This window comes from Lonchura striata, chromosome Z (assembly GCF_050655825.1).
Source record: "Lonchura striata isolate lonStrDom1 chromosome Z, ASM5065582v1, whole genome shotgun sequence".
Classification (NCBI taxonomy): Eukaryota; Metazoa; Chordata; class Aves; order Passeriformes; family Estrildidae; genus Lonchura; species Lonchura striata.
Window position 1 is genome coordinate 16,786,955 of NC_140740.1, and position 13,406 is coordinate 16,800,360.

At 36.9% G+C, this 13,406-nt stretch overlaps 1 protein-coding gene and 1 long non-coding RNA gene across 4 annotated transcripts in view; both read left to right on the top strand.

Moving 5' to 3' along the window:
• TMC1 (transmembrane channel like 1) overlaps positions 1-2,739 on the top strand; it is a 58,424-nt gene extending 55,685 nt beyond the window's left edge. The window contains exons 17-18 of the mRNA XM_085566576.1: positions 769-894; positions 2,438-2,739. Of these exons, the coding sequence (XP_085422702.1) occupies positions 769-894; positions 2,438-2,534 (223 nt within the window). The 3' untranslated portion in view covers positions 2,535-2,739. The remainder of the gene's footprint in view (positions 1-768; positions 895-2,437) is intronic.
• Positions 2,740-2,793: 54 nt separating this feature from the next.
• LOC146763667 (uncharacterized) overlaps positions 2,794-13,406 on the top strand; it is an 82,487-nt gene continuing 71,874 nt past the window's right edge. For all 3 annotated transcript variants that reach the window (XR_014951243.1, XR_014951245.1, XR_014951244.1), the window contains exons 1-2: positions 2,794-12,757; positions 13,217-13,301. This is a non-coding gene — a long non-coding RNA (uncharacterized LOC146763667). The remainder of the gene's footprint in view (positions 12,758-13,216; positions 13,302-13,406) is intronic.

Sequence of the window (13,406 nt, forward strand, 5' to 3'; positions counted from 1 at the left end):
AGCAGTAACAGAAATCTTCAATGACTGGACAATCACACAGCATTTTGGTGACAATTCCTACAATTAAGTAAAACTACTAATTAGAATTGATACACAGAGACCCATTTTTCCAGTCTTGTCCAGGTTAAAAATGACAAACTTCTGTGTCACGAGGCACAGAAAAAGGCAAAATAGGCAGAAAGGGATTTTCAGAACATCTATTGATACACTTTAGAAGGAAAATAGTCTAGGGAGAAAATACATTTATAAATAAGCTGACACAATTTTCTATGAAAGTAACTATATTGCTGCAACAACAATGAAAATATCCTGAAACACAACCCTGACTTGTGTAGCATTGGTACACATCAAAGAGAAAGGAGAATTAGGCGGAACAAAAAACAATTGCAAGCAGACAACTATTTGCTTGTCAAATGTAAAAAAGAGGATTTGAAATTTTTTCCCCCAGGTCTTCATAGAGAAAAATAATTATTTGTTTGTTGGTTGGTGATAAGGAGTTTATAACTCATACATTGATTTACTGAGGAATACTTTGTAGTAGTAACCTGGCAAAATCTTTTAGCATACAATAAGAATTTTGGTGTCCTTTTTCTCTCTTATAATACATAAATACTACTTTAGACAATATTCCCTTCAGAGTGTAAAGTTTTACATAATGTTAACATACCATATTATTTTTTTTCCAGGTTTGATATGATGTGATTAACTTATATATTCATAGTTGCTGTAATATTTGTGCATGATATTGTCAACTTTTCTGTTTAATAGTGGGAAGACTAGAATGTTTGAAGTCATATCAGAAACTCTGGAGCACGACTTTCCTTCCTGGTTTGGGAAGGTATTTGGTTATGCCTCTAACCCTGGACTTATCCTACCCTTTATATTGCTGATGGTGTACGTACAGAATATTAACTCAATGCTTGCTCTATCTAAGGTCTGATAAGTTTATTTCATTCTGAATCATCACTGCCTGAATATCTAAGAAATGCAGTGCTAATTGGACAGTGATGAGAGACTTGAACAATTCATGAGTCTTTGCACATACTTGATGCACACTTGCAGAAAAATTGATATCTCTTTCTGTTCAATGGCTTTCTTTTTGCTCTAGTTATACTTTTAAAAAATGTTGGTCCTGCCACAAAAGATAGAAAACTATTAAAATGCATAAAAGGCCATAGGGAATTTTTAATGTCTTGACATCAATCAGCTTGTCCAGTTTGCAGAACAGCACGAGTCCTTAGCAAGTTCAACAGAAACATGAACATCATGTAGCAGAGTTATACTCAATAACTTTCAGTGAATATGATCTTCATTGCCTTTAACTGATAAAGACTCTATATTATTGAGACAGGAGTGTGAGATAGGGTTTTGGAGGTTTTGTGAAATAAGGCTAGTAGAGATTTTTGTGAGTAACTCAGTAATTGGTAAAGAAAAATAGCCCTGGAATATTTGCTCTTAGAGATTGTATTGGGTCCTATTTTATCAAGGTATTGTAACCTGCTTGATTGGGTTATTATATTGGGTATTAGTATACTGCTGAACTAAAATTTAATTTAATACAAAGATACACTGGGATTTAATTTTGCATTGCAGAACTGCAAGTAAATGTATACATTATGGAAAACAACAGAAATTACAAAAGATTTTATATGAGCAATATGAAAGATTGAGATGAAATTTTGCCATGGTTCTCTTAAGTCCAGATTCTATTTTAACCCTCAGCTACAAAGGTTAAGGACAGGTATTTAAAAATAAAGAGAAGAAAAAAAGAGGAAAGATACAAGGCAAAATCAGGCAATGCAGAGGAAACAGCTTATGCTGATTAATTATTTACTGCTTATGTCAATTAAAGACTTCATAGCAGATTTTTTTATTAAATCAGGATAGTGAAAACTATTAATTTCATAAAGTTGTCAGAATAGTAATTCCATACCCTAGAAAATGAAAATGTTCTTATGTTTTTTCTTAGCAGAAGAAGGAAGTAATAACTGGGGGAAAAAAGGGACTATTATTTTGGTTGTTTTCTTGACAGTATTTCAGATTGCTTACAATATTTTTCAGAAGTTTTCATAAATATGATTTACTCATTTTTATGGTATGTCATGAGAATTAACTTTTATAAGTTATTTTATAGATGTAATTTCATAGTTAAGCACTATTTAATGGAACATCTTTCTTAAATACTATAGGATTCAACGTAGAATATTAATGGATAGAATAATTTCTTTCATTTTCCCCCCAGAAATGACAGTGCCTTCTTCATAATGTAAGGAAGCACATTATTCATTGTCAAAATATTAGTACAATATTAAGCACAATAAATGAGAAAAAGATACAAACCTTATATTTTCACAACTGTAATGATTGCTAAAGGAATGTTCTGAGTCTTTACATTTAAATCCTTGTCTAACAAGAAACTATTGTTTTTAAAATTTAGCCTGAGCATTTATTATCTCAACGCAACATCCAAATCCTACAAGGAAGCTAACTTGGAACTTAAAAAGAAGTTACAAAGTGTAAGAATAGAGAATTAACAATTTTTTGTGTTTTACTAAATATTAGAGAGACTGTTTGGGTCTAAGAAATGCCATCTCTCTCTCCCTGTCATTAGCAAGCAGAAGAAAATAAAAGAAGAAATAAACAAAAGGCACAAAAATCAAATGAACAAGAGGAAAATCCATTTGAGACAGAACCTCCACCAGCAAAACCTAAAGGAGACAAGCAAGATGAATCCACTCCAAACAAAGGTAAGAATTGGTTTGAATGTCTCATGATGGGTGACTCATGTATGTGTGATCCTAGACTTCCTTACTGCCTTGATTGCTTCCTCTGCTCTAATCTCCTTCACAATGCTGAATCACAAGTATTAGCCTATTTCCTTCTTTGGCTTATTTAAGAAATATTGCAACATTATTCCATTCCTGGCAACACTAAAGTAAAGCTGAACTATAATGAACTGAAAGTCACAGCTCTGTTGAAAAAAGGCAATTAAAGCCTAGTCTAAGTGTCAGTGATCCTTCTTATCTATCATACACCAGTCAAAATCTACATCTTCTACCCTTCTGTTGCATTTTATTGACCCAGAACTACGCAGGAAGGCATTTGCCACCTGTGCCAGGTTCACCTGGAGAAGGCGTAGTAAGAACACAGTAAGCAACTCTTATCAGAATGCCTGGCTGGTGCAGGTGGGTGTCAGTCTGTCCTAAGGGATTTTGCTGTCTGTCTCTTTTCCCTTATCATGCACATATGCCCTACAGCCACTAAACTGCCTCAAGCCTAGGAGGAAAACCCAGGTGAAACATGAATATCTTTGGAAGAGCCATGTCTTCATCACTGCCTTCATCACCATTGATAGACAATACCTAAGTGCATCTTGAAAAATTTCTTGCATACCCCCATGGGAACCTTGCAGAAGAAAATAGGTGGAAAATAGAGCACGAAGGTCATGAAGGTGTATTACCCTAGGTTTGGGCAGGGGAGACCCAGGCTTTCAACTGCACTCTAGGATAGTCAGGCAGCTCTGGATTTCAGGGTGCTTCAGACTTGCATGATCATTTGTTAATTCTGTCCTCCAAACACATTTCAGATAGCAAGAAAGGACAGGATGGCAATGGATCAAAGACGACAGGCCAGACACAAGAAGCCAGCTCCTCTCAGACACTCCAGCATCCTGGCCCTGTCCTGAATGGCCACTACCCTCCACAGAGCCGAGGAGGAAACCTTCCTCCACCATCCATAGCTGTGACAAGGCCACCAGGGCCCAGAAAGCCTGGAGTGCCAGGCTATCTACCTGGAAATCCATACCGCCCAGGGATACAGCCAGGAATGCCCAGGGGTCCTCCCATGTACAGATGAGAAGTCTTAAAAATAGTGTAGTAAGATACTGAAGGCTAGAACATGGTCTGAAACCCAAACACAGAAGAGCAGAACCTGCTATGTTGTAAATCTTCACGTGCTTAGAAGTAACCCATGTGCTTCAGTTTTCTGCAGCATGGGAGCTTCAGAAGAAAACATGGCATATGTCTTGCATTTGAAGGCATTGTGAAAATATGTTGCCTGTATCAATAAATTGCTAAAATTACAGATTTTACTTGGGGATACTTGTTAGAATTAAAAAACAATTTGTATTCACCTGACTTTTCTTAAAAGCTTGAAATATTATCCCTAATGTATTTTCCTTTTTCTTAGAAGAACATTTCACCGAAAACACAGCTTTGTATAGTTTATGAGAATCGATTAAACCCTGCATATATCTTGTCCTCTGAAGTTCAAATATGTTTAGCCAAATATTTCAGATTGTATATGGGGAAACTAGGACTAAAACTAGGGAAATCTGCATGATTCCATCTAAAGTCTCTGTAAAAGTGTTAAAAAGGAAAAGGAAACCTGTAACTATGAAGAAAATTTAACTTCTATAACACTACCACTTTCACTTGCCAGTTTTCTTACTGAAGCTAAGCAGGGTACCTAGTACGGCAATGTTTTCATGCTTTTAAGAAAAACTTTTTCCTATAAGCTGGGCTTTATCTATCCTGAAATATTGATTTACACAGAGATTTTATTTCATTGTTTATTGGCATTTCGTAATAAGAAATCTCTGGGTATTCATCAGAAAATAAATGATTATTTATAGAACAGGTGAAGAAAGTTTAAAGATATGTTATAATTTGGGGAGTTTTTCAAGAAGTGTTGGAGTAAATTAGAGTTTAAAGTACTTTTAATGCAGTCTGGTTCCCAAAAATATAGAGGGATGTTTAGATCACATATACAGACCTTAATAAGGATTCCTTTTTCTGTAAAGAGTGAAAATTTTCTGGGGATGTTAAAGGCTTTCTCATTGTTAGTGGTTTTAGTATTTCATTCTGTGTGATTGCTTCATGTTGTGAACAAAAGTGAGATACAGCAAGGAATTCACCAGCTGAAGTTGTTCTGAGAAGCTTTCTGTATGCTGTACTGATTTTCAATGGTCAAAGTGTTCTCATAAAATACATGTATATGGAGAGATGAGCATGTAATAGCCAATATGAATAACAATAGCAAAGCTAGATGTTGTTCTGTGATTGAAAATGAGATATTTATTTTTATTCTTTGGTACTTAAAAGTAAACTTATTTCATCACTCTATTTTGTGACGCTTTTATTTCAGTACAACATGGAAGTGCTGCTAATTTTAGGATGCAAAACACTACCAGTATCATATTTGGGTGTAAACATTCTCTGTTTTTGCTTGTACTTACATTATATTGAAGGTTTTATAATAGTGTAAAAAGCTGGAAGATATTTGGCATTAAGGATAATTCAAGGTAAGAATAAATATAATGTTCCCTGTCTGGGGAACAGCTGACTGTACTGATCTGCACTTCAAAGGTCTTATTATTTTATTCTGCTTAGCATGAAAATTAAAATAAAGAAGTTAATATATGACATCAGAGTATGTTGCTTACTTTTGAGATGTAATATCACAGTTACAATGAATAGTCATCGGAAGTTATGAATCACATCTGTTGGAATGTTAGCAATATAATAATGAAGAATAGTATTGCACACTTTGAGGCTTGGTTTGGTCATTGACTTTTTGTTGAAATGTTTGATGCATTTTCATATAATACTCTCTGCTCTTAATACACAGGTATGTAAATTTTAAAAACTATCGGTGATTTAGTTTGGAAATTGCAAAAGCAAAGAGAATTACCAATACTTGTAGATTTTCCACTTTGATCCATTCTTATATGTGTACATTGATGTCATACACAACTAATATGTTCAGTAAATAATGCTCATTACTTGACTCCTTTTTCTGTGTCCTTACCAGCTCCCCAAATCTGTTAATATTTCCACAACTTTTATATTTCACATTCTTAATCCATTGTGAAGAACTTAATAAAAAAAAATAGATCAAGAACATTTTTTCTGTCTCTTTCTTGGAAATAGATAAGAAAAAAATCCATTTTGTAATTTGCTGTCAATAATAGTTATAACCAGTTGTTTCAAAATATTGCATCAGTTATATTATAACAGTTTTAGTGGAAATATTTAATTTCCATAATTCTCAGAGTCAATAGTTTTAAATCAATAACAATTTTACCCATCAAAATTATAATTTTAAAGTATTGAACATTCTGACTATAAAATGTTACATGTAGTTATCTCAAGTGATTGATTCACAAGGTAAAAATTATTTTCATGCAATGAGCTAGCTAAAAGAGAGAGAAGTAGCTAATATAAGATTGGGACAATTAGGTTGCATCGCTGATAGGGAATAACTCTTGGATTTTTAAACATAAATAAATAAAAATAATTTTTAAGATCTGGAAAAATTAGTAGAAGAAAGATAAAAAATGATATGCAATAATAATTAAAGGAAACAAAATATTCTAAAATAATTTCATAAGCTCTCAGTGTATGAAGGCCAGTTCTTGCACAAAGCACAAATAATCTCTACAAAGAAGATATCAATCTAAGCCATCACTTATGTAAAGTAAAGTAACAATCTGATCCTTAAAGTAAGAAAATATGTTGCAATATTTCCTTGAAATTAACATGGGATTAATTTCATGCTAACTGAAAGTAAATGTGATATTTCAAAACCTTTTTCAATTAAATCACCTAAGAACTGCTCTGCAGATAGAGCCACAGGTCCAGATATTTTGGATAAAAGATAATTTTATAAAGTCTGCAAGGACCCATATTTAATACACTAAATATATTTCCTCCAAAAGCTGTTAAGTCTGATGAGCTGATTGTTATGGTCTGATTAGTGAGAAATGCCTCTGCCTGAATTAAAGTGCAAACAAGACTGTATGTTAAAATAAATAATATCACAGAATCACAGAATAAACTGAGGATATGAATTTTAGCTAACTCTAAATGTGAGGTAGAAACATAAAAATTTATAGAAGAGAGGTGGTGGGGATGGAAGTGGGGAGAGAGAGAGAAAGACAGAGAGATCAAGCTAAAGATAGTCAGCACCCACAGATCCAGGGGCATCCCACTGGTTCTTCTTAACCCTGGGCTTCTCAGTGGTGGGATCAAAGAACTGTTCTACTGGGGATTTTTCACCTTTTACATTCCAAGTTTCGAGTATCCATGTGGCAGTAGCAGATGCTGTTCTCATAACTTGGTGTGGTATGAGCAGTTGCTTCCTTTCCCACAGTTTGCCACACTGGGAATTTTTGTCCAGATATGTCAGCCATAATGTGATAAGCAGATCTCACCTCCCTGGGCCTGGAATTAGTACTTGTCATATATTTTTGTCTCAGGTTCCTGTTGCGGTGGTCTATCTTATGGCATATTCCTTCAGTGGCCTTGACAGTGTTTTGAGGCATGCAACTGTGTTTTTAAAGTCCTTAATGTGTAAATACCTACCTAGGACTGAGAGACTCTAGAATCTCTTATACAATTTTAAAGGTGTGTTCTGGTTGCCAGTGTATTGCCACATTCTGGCACCTTCCAGTATCTCTGATGACCACATGGAACAATGATGCTGAAGGTCCACAAATAAACTGTGTTCCAGCTGTGACTAGATTAAAAATAGAGAAGTGTCTGTTTTGATTATTTTTTAAAAAGCAGTTTCTTACTGTCAATACCAACCTAAGTACTACCATGTAAAAACAGACTGACAGTTCTCCTGTGCCACTGCTGCTCTTGTGTGCTTCATGCAGATGGGAATTCTTAGTTTGTAAACTATGCTCTCTAATATTATCTACCAGAATAAGCTTCTTGGCACTTGGTGCTTCCTATCCTCAAATGAACTTTGCTGCACAGTGGAAAGCAAATATTCTGTTTCCAGAAACAGAGGAAAGTGGCACAATATGTATTGGAAGTGAGACACTCCAGGGCAGGCTGACAATTTACTATAAATAACAGCTTTCAGAGAATTTTGGTGCCCACCATCTGGCTGTATAACATGATGCTGCTTTCATCACCAAACAAGACTAGGTGTAAATCTATCTATCTCTCGATCTCTCGATCTATCTATCTATCTATCTATCTATCTATCTATCTATCTATCTATCATCTATCATCCATCTATCTAGAGCTAATGTCCTAAGTCCCAAAGCATGTTATGTGTTAAAATCTGGTCTCCTATTCTACTTCAGTATTGCCTCCTAGGGCCAATCAAAAACCTGTGATTAAGGCATATTGTCCAGGCAGCTTCCTGTTGCCTGGAATCAAAAGAAAAGCTTTCCAAACAATATTGAAGTAGTATAATGAGCAGTTCTTTAATGAAAGCTTTCATGTGCACAAAACATAGCTGTATGTCCATGCACAGTATTGGATTTACACTCTTTTAATGAGTTCAATTAATTAGTATATCTAGCAGGTACATCCAATAGAAGACTGGTTGTCCTGGCAACCTACACTTGGACGTGCCCTATTGGAAAGACTCCAAGGGGTAGTAACATAAGGCCATATTTTGTTATGTCTCCTAAGTGCTGGTGCAAAACTGGGTGTGCTTGTTAGAAATTCTTTTCTTGAAAATAAGACTAAACAGATTTTCAAGACGGCAAAATATGTGAGAAAGAGGAACCTCTAAAGTGCACAAAAGTGTTAAAAATTATACAGCTGTATATAAAGAAAAAATCAACAAAGGTACAAATAGATGAAACATTTATAGAAAGCAAAAATCTTCAGGCGTCTTCCTCTCTACCCCAGCCATTCCCTCCCATCCATCAGGATGCTGAAGACACTGGGAATCCTGGTCATCAAGCTGTGGGCCCTTGTGGGATTCCTTAAAATCAGAGGGTTTTGGGCACATAGCAAAAGGCAGGCCTCAGAGACAGCAGGATGGTGATTAGAGCTAAACAACAGCTATAAAATTTGTCAGCAGAAAAATTATACAAGAAGTAGAAAGAAAGGATAAATACAACAATGGTCTGTGTATTAATGCTTGGGTAGAATAATTCCCTAAGTTGCAGAAAAATATATCTGGTGAGATATTAGGAAGTTCTAAGCTTAATGATGGAGCTCTGTGTATTGTATCTTAAGGCTTACAAACAGGTATTGTATTTGAAATAAACAAGCATTATTTTAACCAAAGGTACTTGTGCTTATAGTGATTGGATAGAACTACTGTCAATATGCTTTTGCTTTGTGTGATTGGTCAAAAAGTTGTAACATTAAGTAAGTTGTAACATTAAGTTCTTGGTCTGCTACCTGGGATGTGAGCTGCTGGCATCTTCCTGTTGTCATAACCATGTAATGAGACTGATGCTACAAAATAAACAGCTTGAGATGTGTTCCACAGCAGTCCCGTCCTGTTCGTGACTTGTACATAGCCCCCGGCCGGCGGTAGGCCCTCATCTTCTAAATGTCTCCTCAAATCAAGGAGGACTTAAATCTCTGGCTGTCTCCTGCATGTTCTTTCAGCAGAGAGACAAACATACCATTGTCAGTAAGGAGCTGCCTCTAACCTTGGCTTGATCTCCGGCTTGTGAGCCAGGCTTTTAGTAATCCTTCCGTGGAAGGCTGCAGCAGGATCACTGAAGAGCAGACAGAAACTGATGAGAGAGGAAAGTGATTTTCCCTTTTCTGCGCAGCACTGTGGTGGTGGCTGTAGCTTCACTTCCCTGGTGACAAGCCCGTCCAGCTATGTTCCATTACTCAATCTGACATAGCAGAAGCAGGTTCTTTTTTATTTTTTTTTAATTGCCACACTATCTGCTTGCTTGAGAGGCTTGTCACCCTTTTCCAGACCTGCAGCTGCTGTTCCTTTATGCCCCATATCTGTGACAGAAAAGGCACAGCACGTCTGCATATCCTCTCAGTTCATGAAACATATGCATGCTCTTTCTGTGAAACTGGCAATCCCTGTGTGCTAGGCATGTGTATTACACTAGAGGTAATATGCTGGGATGTGCTGGTCATGCCATGCCTGAGGCAGGAGGAGAGGTTCTGTGTTTAACCAGTGCTGTTGAAAGTGCAGACCAGCCAGGCAGTCTTTTTCTGACTGTAGGACTTCTTTTACACATGGGCTCCATCATTTCATTCCTGTTCTGACGTACAGATGAGAGAAGTCACAGTATTTTTGCTTTTAATCAAGTCAGAGGCTAAAATGATAATTGCTTACTTAATATATGGGTTTATGTCATTATTTTGTACTCAGTTCCATATGAAATTTTGCTGAATGTTACTAGTTGTATGTATGGTTTTTTAGGCCTTTATTGAGTGGACCTAAGCTGGCTATATTTACTTTTAAAGTTTATATTGTATCCCTGACAGGACTCTACTCCTTTCTAAAAGGCACTCATTAACTCTTTGAATCCCACTTTTACCTTGTCACTTTATTTGAAGGTGCCTCTCACCCTAATTAAATTTGGCTGGTAAAATGCTTTATGTACTTTTCTATTCCAGAGTGCTTGAACTAGGAAATAGTTTGTCTCAGTAGTTACCCAGTTTTAACTGAATAAAGAAAAATATGACAAATAAGACATTTTTTCTTCTCAGTATATGAATTTGATGAAACTGTCCCTCAATTCTTGTCTTTCTCTCTCTCCTGAAATCTTACTCTTTGCCTTTCTTCCTTGATAACTGTGGACTTTTAGTTTAGCTTCTACCCTATCCACTCTATCACTTAAAAATAAAGATAAAGAGATCATAATCCATCATTCACATTCATTCACTGCAGAAAATCACCTGGTGTTCTCAATTTATTAATTTCTGAATTTAAGTTGAATGTAACTTTTTTAAAAAAAGTCATCTGCCTAGCCACTTCTTTATTTCAAACATTTTATGTTGTGAAATTTACTGGCTCCATCATGTTCTGAACTACATGTGAACATTTTGATGTTGCTTAGAATTTTTATGCATTTGTGAGGCTCCCACTGCACAGCTGCTCTAAATTGAACTAGGAGCTACTAATAAGTGAGCATCTAAGCATATGAGTACCTAAACATTAGCTTCACACTGTTATGGGCCATCAGATATGTATTAATCTATTAACTGTATGCATAATAAGAAGTTGTTTTAAAGCTTACACTGATGTAAAAAGTGCTTTTTTCTCTTTCTCTTCTACTTGCCTTATAAAAAAACACCCATAAAATTGCATGTGACTTTGTTATTCTCTCCAGTAGGGGTCAGAACAACATAAGATAATTCCCACCATCTGTGTGAGTAATTGCCTTAGGAAAGAATAAATCCTTCCTACTCGATCCCATAAAAGTTGACAGAATTAAGGTTGGTAATAGTTTCAGTTCAACTGGGAATTTGTGGTACTGCCACAAGTCTGCTGTCATGATGTTTCAACTGATGCCAGTGGTACATGTTTGCTGTTCTGTGGCTATCTAAAAGAAATTTTAAAAAATAGTAGACCATCTGAAATAGTGAATGGGAAAATTCAGGGGAAAATTTGTGTCCAACACGAATGTGTTTTTTAGAGATAATAACTGCTACTGTAACTGCTTGAGAATCAGTCTTTTGATTTCTGCTTTTAAATCAGCATTGCTGAATCATATTATTTGACCTATAGGTACTTTTCACACCAAAATAGTCCATATATTCTCTCACTCCAAACATGACAAAATGTAGTGCTTGTTCAAAAAGCTAGATTTAAACATATATTTATACAAAAAAAGCAAACTCCAAACTCATCAAAGGAAATTTACAATTCCATGTCTTCTATTTCATCAAAAAAACAGTGCTCTCTGTCTTACATGTCTTATTTAAAATAACTAAGTATAGATTAAGTACTGATTTTCATTTTCCTGGATAAATGCATAGATGTGTAGTAATATTCAGATAGATAAATCTAATGGAGTATAATTTGGGAAACATTTTTGCAGAGCAAAGATGTTCAGATAAACTGCAAACTGTAGCTCATTCAATAGAGGTAGCAAACAGCTCTGCAAAGAATTCATATCATGGTAAATCTGTAGTGGATGAAACACTACAGAAATTACAGGTTACATGCAAATATTTGATCAAAGAAAAATCTGCAGTCCTTACAAGCTGTGACAGAATAGGGCAGAAGGATTGTCCTGCCTCACATGAACTGTCCATGGAGGTAATTACATACAACACTGTTTTAAAAAGCTGAGACATCTCTTTCAGGAGGTATATGAAGGCACATATCCCTTCATTTTCCATTAAATGAATAAACAAGTTCAAGAATACTTATGACTTTATATTTCCATTCAGTAATACAGAACAAATACAGAAGTGCAGAAAGGATTCTATTCTAAGGCAGAACAGTCAATTGCACAACAATGGTACATCCAGTTCCCATGTTGTTTTGCAGCGGATACATTTACATCAGGAAACAATACTTCCTCCAGGCAATTTCTGCACTGAACAAATGCAAGTAACATAGGCTATACCTGCCATTATGTAGTGTGGAGAAAGTTTGTTTTGTCTTTTGTAAGTCACAAGAAAACTGGTATGGGAATCTTGCAGCAAAAAATCAGGAAAACAAATTCTAGGATGGTGTGAATATAAAACTCAGCATCATCACAGAATCACGGGATGAGAGAATCACATGAACAGTTCAGGTTAAAAGTGACCATTGTGGGTCATCTGGTCCAATATCCCTTCTCAGGCTGGGTGTCGTGGTTTGACACGGAAAGAGAACTTTTTCCGGAAGGAAGAGGTCAATTTAGATATTGACCAATTGAAGGTGGACACGCCTCTGAGAACACAGAGGGGTTAAAATCAGAATTCCCAGGAGAACTGGCTCTCTTTGGTTCCGGTCAGCGTGCAGTGCAGGACTCTCCCCTGCCCGGCCGTGGCTGGGTGGGGAGGGGGAGGCCCATGGCCTGACTGAGGTGGGCCCAGGGGTGGAGGGACTGGAACCGGGCTGGCCCCTGTAGATGGAAGGGTGGAGAAATCTGGGATGTCTCCATTCCCCCTGCCCTCCCCCCCCCCCCCCCCAGAGTTTCTCTCCCGAGAGAGAGAGAGAAAGAGACATCGGCAGTTCTGTCAGCAATTCCACCACGAGGAAGGAGGAGCGGGGTGGGGGGGAGCTGCAAGATGCCCAGTTGCGTGGGAGTTGCTGGATGTCCGGGCATCGAGCCATCCTGGGAGTTCGGACTTTTAACCCTTCCTTGAGAAATGAAAGTTTTGTGAATTTTCCTTTCCCCTCCTCGGTTTGAAAGAGAGGAAGAGGGACACCTTGGACCCTGGGATGTTAGAAGGAGGAATTCTAGATGGGAGGGGGACAAGGAGTGGCTTTTGGCTGGACTTTTCCGCGTTAGCCACAACCTGAACCAATCTTCTCCTTCAAGAGGGACTGTGTTTTGGGAGGATGCCAGTGAGTCAAGAGATCTGCTTCAGCTGGGAAGAGACAGAAGTGGAGTGAACACAGAAAAGGTTAGAGGGTTTGTGGTGGCACCCCCCTGTCCTGGAAAGGAAAGAGAAGAAGATCTCTGTTCTTGAGCCCTCGGCCCCAGGGGAAAATGGGGGGGACTGTGGTCC